The 17,435-nt window shown below is 36.6% G+C and overlaps 1 protein-coding gene across 1 annotated transcript in view; it reads right to left on the reverse strand.

Annotated features, from left to right (window-relative positions):
- Positions 1–17,435, reverse strand: part of LOC150093046 (tartrate-resistant acid phosphatase type 5-like) — a 112,272-nt gene that overhangs the window by 34,891 nt on the left and 59,946 nt on the right. The window contains exon 4 of the mRNA XM_090413516.1: positions 2,271–2,474. Within this exon, the coding sequence (XP_090269642.1) occupies positions 2,271–2,474 (204 nt within the window). The remainder of the gene's footprint in view (positions 1–2,270; positions 2,475–17,435) is intronic.

The raw sequence follows: 17,435 nt of genomic DNA on the forward strand, positions 1-17,435 counted from the left end.
CTCTCTCTAGCGATGTCTTGAAATGAGAAGCTCCTTTCTGGAAGCGGTAAACTCCTCTCTCAAGCAACGTGGATCCGGGCAGTCTCTGACAGCGACTCTGGACCCGGCGGCCTCCTCTCTGACAGCAATTCTGGAACTGGGATCCCTTCTGCTTGCTTCAGTCTCTTTTTATTAGGCCTCCTCTGAGACCTTGCATGAAGTTTGGCAATCCCCAAAGAATCGGTATGAGTCTTTCATCTTAAGTTTCAAGTTCGGTATGCCTTTTGTTCTCCTCTGCTTTCTTTTGAACTCATTCATAGGGAACTCATTCAAGCATGTCATTTTACAACTAAATACACACAAAAAAGTTTATACTCTCAGAAACGAATAGGAATACTTAATTACTCAAAGGATGTATTGTTAAACTCTGAATGAAAAGAAAAGTCAAAACCTTTACCTTCATTCAGATTTAACACAATTTATCAATTCCGGAGCCAGGATCAATATATCAAGAGAAAATAATCAATTGTAAATTATCAATTCAGTTAATATTTAAGAAAGTTTTATCTAATACATCATATTGAAATTAAATAAATGTTCTGTAAAATTTAAACTATGTATAATCTATGTAAGTGCTATTACAATGTTGAAGGCAAAAGGCAATCTGATTATACAGCAATGGCCTGAAGTCATACACATGCACCAAATAGAATGCGTATGATCTCCGAATAGAATGCTAGGGGTGAGATTGGCGCTAAGTATTCATAGGAGTGACGCGCCGGAAGAAATCAGGATAATGTAGGCAAGAAACATAGGGCACGCATTTTAAAAGATGCTGCGGCGCCAGCTCATGGCTTTTTTTCTCGTTCCCTGTACTGAAGTCATCAGCAGAGAAGTCCATCGTGAGGTCATCGCGGCTAGCGGCAGTGTCCATGGGCAGTTCTGGGCTATGGAATGACCTGACACGATAAAGTTCCATATCACGCCGAAGATCGTAGACCCATGCCCAGCCGATTGATGAGTGAGCAGGGAGCCAGAATTGTTTCCCCCCATCAGCGACGTGTCATGTCCAAATCCAATTGATGTATAGAAAAGCCGAGGTAAATCTAGGAGGTTAATCATGAAATTGAAAGTGCTGCAGGGATATGCATGAAGGCCTAGTGCATCCCAAACTACTGATAATGTAGTTTCTTATTTGTTAATGTAAAAATTGTTAAGGGGACATTGATTTAGATATAAATCAATGTCCCCTTAACAGGGGACATTGATGTAAGACTTCAACTCAGGACTGAGCCCTCATTGAAAGAACTTTAGGAGTTACGCTGAGGAAATTTAGGAACTCTATAGTTTAGTTGAAATAATAGTGTGCAGCTAATTGTGAATTGAAATAATAGTGTGAAGATAATTTTGTGAATTGAGATAATAGTGTGAAGATAATTTTGAATGTATGTGAGTTATAGAAAGTACAGTCTTTTATGGTGTCTTACATAGATGAGAGTTAGATTTTGTAAGAATGAATGATTTGAAATTTTGATTTTATATGTTAAGGACATTTTGCAATCATATGTGAAACTACTCACTTCCCAATATTATCTAGAGTAATCTTATGTCAGTGAAATTATTTCTTATAACTTGTATTATGTATATTCAGTTAATTAAATGTTAATTTCTTTTAAAAATGAATATGAAGACTTGCCTGATTTCCATTTTACTGAACTGTTCATAAAAGTTCGAACCTAAGCGGAATATAAGATTGACAAACATAAATATTAAGGGGGCTACGACTGCGAGATAAATCCAAACAGCGAGATTGTTTAAGAATTACGAGACTGTGTTTGGTAAGTTCCATGAATAAATATTCACCAAGTACATTTTAGGGTAGTGCAGTATAAATATAAATTTTCTCTAAAATTAAGAAGGAACCAGTACCTGAAATGAAACAAAGGAATTGGCGCCAATTAACGACATTTCCTTTGTCTTCATAGCTCGTGCACATCTTGTATAATTGCTTATTGGCCTAGATAGAAGGTTAAGGCACGACTCACTGATAGTTAAAGAAATTACTAAAAAGGGGAAGTCAGAAAACAAGGTTATATATATATATATATATATATGAATACAAGTATTAAAATTAAGTAAAATAAAATTAGGAATATAAGCCAAGATATAATAATGGAACATAAGAACCAGGATATAACAGTATGGTATTCATAATATGGATAATGTGTATTTTAACACAGGAACAAATTTAACACCCTATTTCAATTTACACAAAATAATTATCAACATACTTAGATGATTTTAAGTTCTGTTCAATCCAGGATAGTTGTTTCTGGGCTACAGAGGGATTACGCAAGTATTTCAGTGGCTGACCATCATGTTCCTCAGGATCAGTGTTGCCACACAGCAAAACTGTATCAATCATCAGTATATCAACTGTAGCTTTTGAAGAAGGAATGGTAAAAGTCTTCTTATAATAATAATTAGGAAAATGCCTTAAAAAAAAAAAAAAGCACAAATTGCTTGCTAAAAATTGTAGCAAAGTCAAACATGCAATTATTGTTAATTATAATTTATAAGATATTAAAAGAGATGGAAGAAGAAAGAGAAAAGTCTGTTATGTAGCATAAAACAGTTCATCATTAGCATACCCCTGTTATTTTTATTCAGCAAAATTTTAGCAATGAATTTATGCAGATATATATCCCCCCCCCCCCCACACACACACTTTCACACACCTGAGAAAACAAAGCTATTCAATTACATATTTTGATGATGTACAGATTTTTTTTTTTTTTTTTTTTAAGTATTGTTAATTCATCTGTGCTCTGATTTGTCTACTTCATATATCTTGCTTGACAAAACAGTTAAATTTTATAAGGGAAATCAAAGAAAGAGAAAGAAATAAAATTAAGTATGAAAAATAGGAGAAAACATGCATATTTTCCTTACCAACCTCATTCACTGGTATTCTTCTCATTTTTACTATGGGATGAGGATATCCAATGCTATGACATTTGTATTGGAAAGTTAAAAATATCATACCTCCTTGGATGCATTCATGCTGGAACACTCAACTCTGGCAACTCAATAACCACCTGTCAAGCAAAAAATTTCCTTTTCACTTTCTTACTTGCATAGCTTTTTGTACAATTTCCAGGGATGACCTCTCGTTCTCGCGCCCATTATCCTATGCAATAATCTCCTTGTATCTATTTGATAAGCTCCTCTCACCAACTCAAACATCTTAATCATATCACCACTCCTCCTATCTGCCAAGCTCTGAAGACTGCATTCCCTCAATCTATCCTCATATTCAATATCCCAGAGTCCTGAGACAGTCTTAGTTATTCATTTCAACACTCTTTCCAATGTTTCCTTGTCCAATATAGCCAAGTGACTAGATCTGTGCTCAGAAATCCAAATAAGGCCTAATTAGTGCCTTAAACAGTGGAACTATCACCTCCTTATCTGTACACGTCGGTGTTCTTTGCATTTTTCTGGGTAATCCTTAAAACTTTCACAATATGCCCACTGAACTACAGTTCTCTGTCCACCAAGATCTCCAGATCTCTCCACCTCCTGAAACAAAGTTCCTCCAATATGGTAAATGTCATTCCATCTTCTCTGACCAAACTGCATAACTTTACACTCAGCAATACTGAAATGACATCAGGCCAAAGCACCAACCTATTCAAACTCTATTGTAATAACATGTCAGAATTTCCTGATATTGCTCTTTCTAATTTAGAATCATTGGCAAACAACTGAATATCTCCTTTTGCACCATGAATTATATCACTGATATACATAAGCTAGATAACAGAGGTCCCAGAACAGGACCCCTGTGATATCCCACTTGTCACCTTCCTTCTTAAGATACTGACCCTCCATACACAACTTGCTGGCTCCTATTGGTCATCTATCCCTGTAACCAAGCTACTAAAGGACTAACCATCTAAATTCTATTCAATTTCAATAGTAGTCATGTAGTACTCAATCAAATGCTTTAGCAAAATCCAGATAATTTGCTGTATAAGCTTCTGATCTGTCCAATACACTAGTCACCCTATAAAATGTAGCCAAGTTACCACACTTGGCTACATTTTATAGGGTGATCCACAGCATGATCCCCTCCCCTTAACAAACCGATGCTTCTCTCTCACTCTCTCAAAATATTTCCATTCTCATCAATCTAGGTTTGTATTATGTCTCTAAACAGCTTCTCTAACACCTTCAACCACTATTTGATATACACACTGGACTATACAACTGGACATTTCTATAATCCAGTATCAGATGCACTGAGTGTATGTTATTATTCCAGACTTCCATGGAGTCACATGACTTTATGGCCCTGAGGCCCATCTTAGACAACACGAAGTCTATCATACCACTCCTTAAACTCATTTACTGTTCATGCTTTCAGAACTGTATTAGACAATGCATTCCATGGTCCTACCACTCTCCATGCAAAAAAAAAAAGCCTCTCCGACCACCTCCAGGGATAGTTACCCTTATCTTTCCTCCTTGTTCTACCATATGAAAGATCTTCCTAATAGCCATTCCATAACTATCTCTCAATGGTTTAAATGTCTCAATCATATCATCTCTTCAATCTGTCAAACTCTGCGAGTGTCCATCGTCATTTTTGTTATCCAATTCTATATTCTTCAAATTCTGGTGACTAGATCTAGGCACAATAATCCAGATGTGCTCTGATCAAGGCTTTATATAATGAAATCACCACCATTTTATCTCTGCTGATCAACATCCTTTGCACTGCAAAAATTCTGTGGGTTACCTTCACCTCCTTCGCAATATGCCACCTGAATATCAAATTTCTATCAATCATCTACAAGATCCCTTGCTTCATCCATTTCTTCTAGTTAGTATAATTCCACTAATAGATTATATGACTTTCTATTGACAAACCCCAAGTTTCATTACCTTACATTTCACTGTATTAAAATGACATTCCCATTCATTCACTTATGCCAGCTTATTCAAATCATCCTGAATGGTCATAACATTAGCACTATCACTAATAACCCTTCCCAGCTTTACATCATCTTGCAAACAGCTTAATATTCCTCTGCAATCCACCAACAATGTTACTACTATAAAGGTTGAACAATAGGTCTCAGCACCAAGCTCTGCAGAACTCCATGACTTTCTGCTTCCTTCTACAAAACTCTGGTATCTATCACAGCTGATCTCAAATCCAATTCACTAACCTGTTATTGAAGCCCATATGATGTGATAATCAGATTAATGAAACAAGAGGATCTCTTCAGAGTTTGCTACTGAGACTAAGGTTTGGTTCTTGTTTTCAACTGTTTCATTTTATCTTCAATAATATTTGTACAGTTAAGTCTACAGTTTACCTGCAAAAGATGCGCAACCTTAATTCTTTTTAAAACTTTCTTAATTACTGTTCTTTTCAGTGTGATATTTATTTTTATTCTACTTAGCACTAAATGATGGTCACTTCCCATTTCAAATTCTCCATATGCTCTTATATCTTCAATCAGTATGAAGATTTCACTATCAATAATGACATAGTCAATGAGGCTTTTTTCTTATTCTTGCAACTTCTCTTGTGAGCTTGTGTACATCTTTATGTTGGAAGATGAAGTTTTTGATGACTAGTCTGTATCCTGAACAGAAATCTAGTAGACACTTAACCGTTATTACCTTTGCTCTTTTCTCCAAATGTTCTTATATACCTAGTGGGATTCATTTCCTACTCCTCTGCTGTTGAGATCTCCAACAAGGGCCACTTTTTCCATTTGCTTTGTCGACTGTTTGCTCTAAAGACTGAAAATATTCCTCCACTTCTTCCTTAGGAAGAAGTGGAGGAAACTTCTGTGGGACCACAGAAGTTTTGAATGCTATTACTACACCTTCCTTTCTTTGTTTATTATTGTCCAAATATAACATCCTAGTAAGATTTCACTTGTTTTTGTCTTCTGTAATCTCAGTAATACTAATTATGTCCACATGGTATTTTCCAGTTCTTCTGCAAGTTTGATTTCCTTTCCATTAATACTTATATTGATGGTTCCTATCTTTGGTTCTTCTGACACTGGGTTTATTTGTCATTCTAGATGTTGTATCAGAGTTTGTTCCAGTCGCTGACTTTTTACTGTTTACCCTGATTCCTTGATGAAAACAGCAGGGGCCTTGTTCAACTGAGCAACATCCCAGCCGGCATGAAATCTTATCATGTTGTACTATCAATGTGTGTTTGTGATTTAACCTTATTTGGCTTTGACCCTTAAGCAACCTCATTTAAAATTTTGAAACTGTCAGATTTTAGGGAAAGACAACGTATACTATATATCAATTAAAAAACTAATTAATACTTCCTATATTTCAGTAATGTTACATTACCATCTTCAGGGAACATAAAAATAATGATATGTGCATGCAAGCACTAACACTAAACAAATATGGCTGAAGAAAACAACTAAAGTCGGTCCTAGAGTCCTAAAAGGTGCCACCTAGTGGGCCTAAATTGGGTAATCTTGCCTGTTGGGCTGATGTTCTAAGAATGCAAGCTTCCCATATTTCAGGCAGTCTCATGCATCCAAATTTGTTGAGGTTTGGGGAGTTTTTTTAGAGCTGAGGCTGATTCTAGGAATAATCTCTCATATTTATACTTGCTGTGGTGTAGTCAAGTGGCTTTCTTCCAGCATATTTTGAGGCAGGTGTTCAAAGCATGGTCAGCAAGTCCTGAGTGGATGTATTGGTGGAACCAGATATAAACCTTATGTTCAGACATCCTGATATTAACTGTCCTGCCTGTTTGGCCATAGTAAGACTTGCATCTACAAGGGACCTGGTAAACTCCAGGTAGGTCTATGGGAAGTGGCTGGTCCTTGGGGGGGTGGATAAGAGATGCCAATTTTTTATATGGTTTGTAACAAGTTGTCAAGTCATATTTTTTTAGGATTTTTGTTAGCTTTTCAGAAAACCCCTAATGTAAGGAATGGTGATAGATTTACAGTAGTTCCAGTTATGGAGGGGAGGAGGAATTGTGGTTAATTGGTTTTAATATTTTTTGGGGTTTTAACTATTGGCTACAAAGGTGTTAAGAATAAGATTAAGTTCAGTATTAAGGGCATTGTTATCTGAACTGATTAATTTTCCCCATTATATAAAGTTTTTATAATCCCATATTGTTGGGAGGAAGGGGGTGTGATTGCTGGTGAATGTATCTACCTATATGTGTAGGTTTTCTGTAAACAGAGAAAGCCAGAGATCCATCAGGCTGGAGTGTAATCAGAGTGTCTAGGAAAGGGAGATTGTTATTGTTTTCTTTTTCTAAGGTAAACTGGATCCTGGGGTGGTGATTGTTTAAGTGTGATAAGAAGTTGTGGCGTGTGTCCAAGCCATGTGACCAAATAGCAAACACATCATCTACATAGCATAGCCAAACAGTAGGTTTAAGTGGAGCCAAGTTTAAGGCTTTTTCTTCAAAGGTCTCCATAAAGAAGTTGGACAGAGGTGGAGAACCCATGGCTGTCCCCTCTATTTGTTTATAGAATTTTCCTTGCCAAACAAAATAGCCTGAGTTCATGGTGAACTGAAATAGGGCTGAGATATCGGGAGGAAATTTGGCTTGGACAAGTCCAAAGTATCTTTGAGTGGGACATTGGTGAATAAGGAGATATCAAACTGACTATTTATGATTATATGTCAGTGTGCTGGAGTGAGAGGTTTTCTATACTGGCTTTAAAGTGGGCTGAATTTTTTATGTGTGAAGGTGTGTTGCCAGTATATTGTGTGAGCACTTTGGCTAAATGTTTGGCTAATTTGTATGTGGAGGAATCAATGCCATCCACAATGGGACTTATTTGGCTTTGACCCTTAAGCAACCTCATTGGTACATTCTGTACCAATGAGGTACATACTGTACCTCAATACAGTACAGTATGTACAGTATGAGGTACATACTGTACCTCATACTGTACATACAACCTCAATGGTACATTCTGTATATATTTGACTTTGACCCTTAAGCAACCTCATTTAAAATTTTGAAAATGTAATGGTACATTCTGTTTATAGATTTTTGGAGTCCATATATTAGAGTTAAAAGATTTTATGCATTTTTGGAAATTATGGAGACAACTACCGTGTTTGAATAAAAACTTTAGTTTACTATTACTAAAATTTTACAATTCGACGTTTCGACTTTTATGTCAAGGTCATCTTCTGGAGCGTACAAATATACACAGGAAACAAGCTATACTACAATCATACTGGTTCGTTAAAGACACTGACTAACCGCTACCACAATTGTTGGCCTGACCTCTGGTGGAAAAAAAAATTATACATCAACGCTAAAGTCCTATTATTTGTGTTGTCTACTATATACATATATTAACATTATATTAACATCATTCCAGCCAGTTGGAGTGGAATGGTTTCTAATAATAGCAGATTGGCTAGAGTCCTGACTTGTGTTGAATCTTTCAAATTAGGTTGGCTGAATGTGTGCCATCCAGATCCTTGGAATTTTCATACCATCTTTATTGTTGATATTTGGGTAGTTTATCAGGATTTCGCAGGATTCTTTAAATTTTCTTTCGTACCATGTTTTTGTGCGGTGTAAGGAGCAGGTGCTTTTCCAGTTGATTTGGTGTAAGGTGTTGAGTGCGTGGTCTGAGAGGCCTGCTTCACCATAATGGTTATATTTAACGAGTCTAATGTGTTCTTTTTTGCGTATAGGGATTGTCCGTCCTGTTTCACCAATGTACGGTAAGTTACAGGTGCAGCGGATGCAATAGACTCCAGGATATGCTAATGGGAGGAGAGGGTCCTTAGAGGAGCTGAATATGGTTTTAAGTTTAGTGGGTGGTTTAAAGGTGGCATTAAGGTTATAATGTTGTAGGATTCTGTTGATTTTTTCTGATAACCCTTTAATGTATGGGATGGCTATGGTTTTACTGTAGTCTAGATTCGTTTTTGTTGTGGTTTTATAGAGTATTTTATTGACAGTATTTTTGTTATAGCCATTGTTTATGAATGTGTCACTAATGATTTTTAGTTCTTGTTTCAGGGCCTGCTGGTTAGAGCAAATAGTTGTGGCTCTGTTTTTAAGGGTGTTTATGACTCCATATTTTTGTGCTGGGTGGTGATATGAATTCGCATGTATGTATTGGCCTGTGTGTGTCGGTTTTCGGTAGACCGTGTAGGATAGATTGCCTGAAGGAAGACGTGTAACTAGTGTGTCTAGGAACGGGAGCGAATTTTGGTTTTCGATTTCGATGGTAAATTGTATGCGTTCGTGTTGTTTGTTTAGGTGGCTGAGGAATGTGTTTAGCGTTTGTCGACCGTGCGGCCAGATCGCGAACACGTCGTCAACGTATCTGAGCCAGATTGTCCGTCGAAGCGTGGCGGAATCAAGAGCCCTTTGCTCAAAGGTTTCCATGTAGAAGTTCGCAATTGGGGGGGGATAATGGTGAGCCCATGGCCGTACCTTCCTTTTGTAGGTAGAATTTGTTTTGCCACACGAAGTAACCGTACTTTAGTACGTGGGCAAAGAGGGCCGTAATGTCGGGCGGAAATTTGTTCTGTAGTAGGAGAATTGTGTCATTGATGGGGACATTAGTGAAAAGGGCAGAAACGTCAAAACTGACTAATAAGTCGTCTTTGTCGAGTGTTATGTTTTTGATTATGTTTATAAAGTGTTGTGTGTTTTTTACGTAGGAGGGGGAATGACCTACCAACTCCTTGAGTGTTGCCGCTAATTTCTTGGCTAGCTGGTAATTGGGACTGTCTATTCCTTCCACCATTGGTCGAAGGGGCACATTTTGTTTGTGTATTTTCGGAACCCCATATATTCTGGGGGGGGGGGCGTAGTGGGGTTTGAGTTTTTTAACTGTGTCTGGTGGCCAAGAAGTGACGGACTTTAATAGTTTTTCTGTTTTGTCCTTTATCCTCTTTGTTGGGTTATAGTTTACCATTTTATATGTGTTGTTATCGGCTACTAGTTGGTTCATTTGCAGTATGTATGTTGACCTGTCAAGGACAACAGTGGCACTGCCTTTATCAGCTTTCGTTATTATTATGTTTTGTTTGGCTTTTAACGATTTAATTGCTGCTAATTCTGTTTTAGTCAGGTTGTTCTGTATGGTTTTCTTGGTGTTTAGGGCATTACTGGTTTCTAGTCGTATTTTGTCTGCTATGTTGTTAGGTAGGGATCTGATGCCTCTTTCAATGTGGTAGATAAAATCTAATTTGTTTACCTTTTTAGGCGCTATTGCGTAGTTCAGTCCTTTATTCAGCAGTGTGAGTTCGCCGTTGTTCAGGGTGTGGCTTGATAAGTTGATCACATGGTTCTTGCTTGTCGGTGGTTGGTCTCTTCTTGTCTCCCTTGTTTGTTGTTCATTGTTGTTTCTCGGGGAGGAAGTCCTCTGATTGGCCGCCATATTTTGCCGTTGTTTCAACCTGTGGAATTTTTTCTTGAGTTTTTCTTTGTTCTTTTCCAGGGTATGCTTGGCCGAATTGTCAGTAATTCTTTCAAGTGTTTGTAGAATGTCTTGGTTAACATAGTTCGATAGCTCTAATTGTAATTCAGAAACTAGATTTTGTGTTGTAGCTAGGTTTCGGCGGGCTGTTTGGATCTGTTCTCTAAGCATTGCTTTTTCTGTGCGGTCATAGATACGAAGTGCCTTAGCAGACGTAAATTTCTTTTTTAGCCTGATGTAGATCGGAATGAGGTTATTGTCTCTGCATCTCTTTAAAAAGGCCAGCCGATTGATCAGGAGAGAAATACGAATCTTTAGCTTACCATAGCGATTGCAGCGATTGTGGGTATCATTTCCATGGATGATCTGAATCCTTTCTTTTAGGCTTGCACGGTGATCCGAATGCATTTTTGGAAATTATGGAGACAACTACCGTGTTTGAATAAAAACTTTAGTTTACTATTACTAAAAATTTTTTTAGTAATAGTACTAGACACACTAGTTACACGTCTTCCTTCAGGCAATCTATCCTACACGGTCTACCGAAAACCGACACACACAGGCCAATACATACATGCGAATTCATATCACCACCCAGCACAAAAATATGGAGTCATAAACACCCTTAAAAACAGAGCCACAACTATTTGCTCTAACCAGCAGGCCCTGAAACAAGAACTAAAAATCATTAGTGACACATTCATAAACAATGGCTATAACAAAAATACTGTCAATAAAATACTCTATAAAACCACAACAAAAACGAATCTAGACTACAGTAAAACCATAGCCATCCCATACATTAAAGGGTTATCAGAAAAAATCAACAGAATCCTACAACATTATAACCTTAATGCCACCTTTAAACCACCCACTAAACTTAAAACCATATTCAGCTCCTCTAAGGACCCTCTCCTCCCATTAGCACATCCTGGAGTCTATTGCATCCGCTGCACCTGTAACTTACCGTACATTGGTGAAACAGGACGGACAATCCCTATACGCAAAAAAGAACACATTAGACTCGTTAAATATAACCATTATGGTGAAGCAGGCCTCTCAGACCACGCACTCAACACCTTACACCAAATCAACTGGAAAAGCACCTGCTCCTTACACCGCACAAAAACATGGTACGAAAGAAAATTTAAAAAATCCTGCGAAATCCTGATAAACTACCCAAATATCAACAATAAAGATGGTATGAAAATTCCAAGGATCTGGATGGCACACATTCAGCCAACCTAATTTGAAAGATTCAACACAAGTCAGGACTCTAGCCAATCTGCTATTATTAGAAACCATTCCACTCCAACTGGCTGGAATGATGTTAATATAATGTTAATATATGTATATAGTAGACAACACAAATAATAGGACTTTAGCGTTGATGTATAATTTTTTTTTCCACCAGAGGTCAGGCCAACAATTGTGGTAGCAGTTAGTCAGTGTCTTTAACAAACCAGTATGATTGTAGTATAGCTTGTTTCCTGTGTATATTTGTACGCTCCAGAAGATGACCTTGACATAAAGGGCGAAACGTCGAATTGTAAAATTTTAGTAATAGTAAACTAAAGTTTTTATTCAAACACGGTAGTTGTCTCCATAATTTCCAAAAATGCATTCGGATCACCGTGCAAGCCTAAAAGAAAGGATTAAAAGATTTTAGTTTGTTAGTCATTTCCACATTCCAAGAAGTAACCTTCTGAAGGTTATGGAGTGTTCTGATTTGGGAGTGTTTAGTGTTAGTGTGCACATATTATTATTTTTATGTTTCTTGAAGATGGTAATATAACATTACCAAAATATAGGAAGTATTAATTAAAATTTTTTAATTGATATATAGTATACACTGCCTTTCCCTAAAATCTGGCAGTTATGTATCACCAATGTATAAGTCTATCTACAAGAATTAAACTTTTGAAAGTAACTGAATTTTGGGTGTTTAAATTATATTGCTAAATAATTAAATGAAATTTTTTTCTAACCAACAATTATGGCAATAATTTTCAATTATTTCCTCCCTCACAAAAAAAAAGCAACACAAAAGTCAACCATCAAACCATGATCTGGTAAATAACAGTTTTTCTCAAAAACAATAGAGAAAGTCATCAGCCAATTGCTTCACTACCCAAAGACCCACTAATTAATTAATTAGCGATTCATAGCAGATCTCTTAGACATCACTACTCAGCTTTTGAATATGCCATGGAAAGGTTTGGAAAAGCTCATGTGGTTGTGTTTGATGTCTCCAGAGAATGTGATCAGGCCTAGCACAGAAGTTTACTTACCAGCCTATCATCTTACAGTCTGGCTTTCATTCGCTATAATGGGATCACGAGTTTTCTCTTCGATTGTTCACTGTGTGGCATGATGAATGATATCTCTCAGGGCTCTATGATTAAATCCATGTTCTTCCTCACATAGCCAGATTAAGCTGGCTGGGGACCCCTCGTAGTAAAATTTGCAGGGCCCTAAAAAAGTTTTTAAATATGTATACGCTACACAGAGAACTAAGGCTTCACTATAACAAATTGAGTGTACACTTGATTGTGCAGTGTGCTGGTAGCATTCACTCTATAAAATAGTACTCAAAATTACTGTCATCAGTGCCGTTTCATATTTGTTCATTTTTTTCTTCAACAAAGATGTAGTTTCCACTACAGTTATTTATTTTTCCATATTTGAAGCATAGATGTCAGATAAGGCCTCTTTTATATGGTTATAACCAATTTTTAATACCAGTATGGCATCTGCTTCACCCATCTAGTGTCAAATAATTTTTTTTTATCTTAAAGCATTTTCACACTTTTCCAGCTTTTGTAGTCTTTAATGTTTGCCTTTATTATGCTCAGGTCTCCTGATGGCTGCCAGATCTGATACCTATGATGGATACCTACTTGATTGGCCTCTGCTTCCTCCTATACATTAATATTCTCTAACCTTCAAATCCTTAAGCTTCACAAACCTTGTGCTTCAAAATGTTCCATAAAAATGCCTGATATTATCTCATTTCTCATAAGAAGCTTCATTTTTCTTTACATTGATAATATTCAGATCTCCTGACTAGATCATATTTCTCTTCTTACACTTCCAGTCTTTCCTGACACATAAACATTACACAACCACACTCGGAAACTTATCTTTTACAATTTAAAATATACTCCTCACTTGTATGAGTATTAACACTACAGAGATTACAAATTCACCAAACTTTATGTGGGTGGTCTGAAAAATTCTCGGCCTTGATCATAGATGGCAACCCTATCGGCACGATTTTTTTTTCAAAGTTGGTACATCTGTCATAAGCATTCATGTGAAATTGCAAGTCATTCTACCAAGTAGCTTATTTTATACAGCTGTCTGAAGCAAAGGTGTTGTCTGTATCCCTTGAAATGCATTAAATTTAGTATCGTGCAGTTATAAAATTCTTTTTAAAAGAATTTAACACCAAAAGAAATTCATTTGAAGTTCATAAAAGTTTATAGGCACTCTTCGCCTTTGTTTTCAACAATTAAGAAATGGGCTGCTGAGTTTAAACTTGGCCATACTAGCCTTGAAGATGATCCATGTGAAGGATCACGTGGATCATCATTGATCAGAAATCATTCATCAAGTGCACAATATTATATTGGATGACTGGCGAATCAAAGTGAAATTGTTGAGACTATAGACATTTCAAAATTTCAAAAATGCACCCTGCATGAAAATCTCTGAACAGTGTTTGGAGCATTTTAACAAGAATAAAACTGATTTTGCACATCAATTTATTACTATAGATGAGACTAATTCACCGTTACACACTATAATCCAAAGAGCAGTCAAAACAGGACAGAAGCCAGTTATTCAGCACCAAAGAGGACAAAGTCGGTTCCATCAGCAGGAAAGGTCATGGCGTCGGTGTTTTGGGATGCTACAGGCATTTTGTTTATTAATTATCTTGAAAAGGGCAAAACAATAACTGGGGAATATTATTCCAATCTTGTAACCAAACTAGATGAAAAAATTCATGAGAAAAGACCCAGTTTACAGAAGAAAAAATCATCTTTCATCAGGACAATGCACCTGCCCACAAAGGTGTTTTGGCAATGGGAAAATTAAGGGATCTGCACTATAAATTGTTGGAACATCCTCCCTATTCTCCAGAATTGGCTCCCTCTGACTTCTATCTCTTCCCAAAACTAAAACTCTTCCTCACTGGTCAGCATTTTTCTTTGAATCAAGAGGCGATTGCAGCTGTAGAGGGGTATTTTGCAGATCTTACTGAGAACCACTACAGAGACAGGATAATAGCACTTTAACATTGCTGGAATAAATGTATTAGTCTTACGGGAGATTATGTTGAAAAATAAAAATAATTTTGAAATTATAAATTCGTTTTTTCATTGCTAGACTGAGAACTTTTCAGACCTCCCTCGTAGAATACTATTCTCACATGTAGGATTGTGCGCCAAAAACTCTCTAAAAATGCTTGTGCTATCCAGACGAGGGCAATCTACTTGATATGATGTATCTCTCTTTCACAGACTCACATCAATCACTAATCATGCTATGCTGCAGAACTAAGCATCATCATTCCTCCACTATTTTCTTTTTCTATGTTGCTCTCACCCATGAATGATTATTTGCAAATCTTGAGCACATTTTGTACCATGGTTGAGCTAAGGATTTTTTTGTTCATTTTTATTAATTTTATATATATATATATATATATAGATATAGTAAAATCCCTTTTTTACACTTTTCAGGGGACTGATGGAAAAAAGTGTAAAAAGCAGGAAATGTAAAAAAACATTTAAAAAAGGCTAAAAGATGACTTACTGCTAGTATGTGAGTCTACATACTAGATTACAAAATTTAATAACTGAAAATAAATAAATTTATAATTACTTACATTTATCTACTTAAAAAATCTTTAATTGTTGATTGTTTTTGCTTTTTTTTTTTTTTTGACATAGCGCAAGATTGCTTTACATTGAGTTCAATGCTCAACCTGTTTTTTACCATTGTGTTCAAAGTGGATACGGAGATTCCAAGATCTTTTGCTAAATGTAATGTGGTGGATTACCCAGATATGGGTAATCCACCACATTATGGGCATATGGGTAATCCAGTGGTGGATTACCCATATCCATATTATGGGTAATCCACCACTGCAACTTGAAAACAACTTTCACATGCTAAATTACGTACAGAAATTCTGCAATATCAATTCGTACAGTGATTGAAAAATCACGGTATCGCTCATCACTACTGCAAGTGTGCAAGTCACTGTGATGGTGGAAACGAAACTACAGCCAAAAGCAACGGCATCTGGGAACAGAAATGCGTAGATATCAATTCGAAAATCAGTATTGCCACCCGAGAAAAAAACGCAAATCACAGGAAATAACGTCCACATCAAGTTGTTAATGGCGGGAAAACAATATATCATAAGAATAGGCCTTAAGATGGGACCAACGGAAAATGACATAAATGGCAGGAAAACGTAAATTGCGGGAACGTAAAAACAGGGTTTTACTGTGTGTATATATATATATATATATTTTTTTTTTTTTCTTTTCCCTATCTTTATTTTTTTACACAGTCTGGAAACCTTGCTCTAGAGATGACACATGGAACTTTTTGAAGCCACTTCAGGCCTTCAATAAGTATGGTAGTGGTCTCACACTGGGTGACGAAATTCATCCTCCACCTAAAGACAATGGCAAACATTTCAAAAATAGTTCCAAATCCTTTAATATGGTATTTCACAAACATTTCTTTTTTACATCAGATACTTTAATACAAGGATGCTTGTGTAGTCCTAGGAAATGGCATTTGCTTCCAACACATTAGGCTACCAGAAGAAAGACCATTCAAATTTCACTCTATTTACTGACTGAAGAAGTATTCTATAGCATAGGTGTCTGCAGAGGGGGGGGACAAACAGGGCACTTCCCCCCCAACCCCAGGATTAAGTAAAAAAATTCCACAACTTATAATCATAAAAGTGATTGAGATATGTAACCTTACACCCTCGACCATGGAGATGCTTTGCCTGTCTTAAAATTTTATTACGGGTTGGCCGGTTTTGGCCCTCAGCAGGGTAACCATAGAACACGTGTTTCATCTATTGCAGCAATAAAACACAAGTTCCTGTTTTTGGTTCATCTTTTTCTGATTTGGGGAAAAAAATGTGTTCATTACTATTGTGAACAGCAACCAGTTCATTAGCCCTGTGTCTAGTGAGTTACTGAGTGAAGTGTGAATTGTAAATTTATCAATGTCATCAATAGGTTTGCAAGCGATAGACAGAGAATTCAATTATTATACGATACATGATTATTGAAATTATTATCTATCTATCTATATTCCTAATTTATGCTCACACGTAGACCTACACTTTTTACTTAGGCATTCAGAACTGAAATCCTACAGAATAGGTTGGTTACTCCTTATTCCTGGAGGTATCCTATGAATGTAACCTGTGTGTTCACGGGGCCGGTTTGCCTGCTTGAGGGATGAAAAACCCCAGAGAAACTGGGGGATCCATAAGAAGAGGATGATATAGAAGTAATATTGTGAAAATAAGGATGAGAGGAGTCATGAAATATATAAAGAACAGGTTAGAAATGTTGAGTTTTGTACAAAAAAGCAAAGTAGAAGTATGAAAAAAAAATTTGCTGTGCAGGGTAAAGGCAATCCAAAAGAATTACTTTTTTATGTAGACTGTATGCTTATGTCTGAAGCAGATGTAATTGTTCGAATCAGCACTCGCTACACTGAAAGCTATCAATCTCTTTTCACCCAGCATAGTGCTAGCACTACACTGGGTGAAAAGAGGGAAAGAAAGAGAGAGAAAGGCATATATACGAGAAGGAAGTTCTAGAGCTGTTGCATGATCTATTTGACCAAAATTCTGCAATACAGAAAGGTTAAGCCTTTCCTGGTTATATAATTTGAGTCTCAGCTTAGGAAAGATCCACAGAAATA

This window comes from Typopeltis vanoorti, chromosome 24 (genome assembly GCF_054136105.1).
Source record: "Typopeltis vanoorti isolate ZY-2024b chromosome 24, IOZ_Tvanoo_1.0, whole genome shotgun sequence".
Lineage (NCBI taxonomy): Eukaryota > Metazoa > Arthropoda > Arachnida > Uropygi > Thelyphonidae > Typopeltis > Typopeltis vanoorti.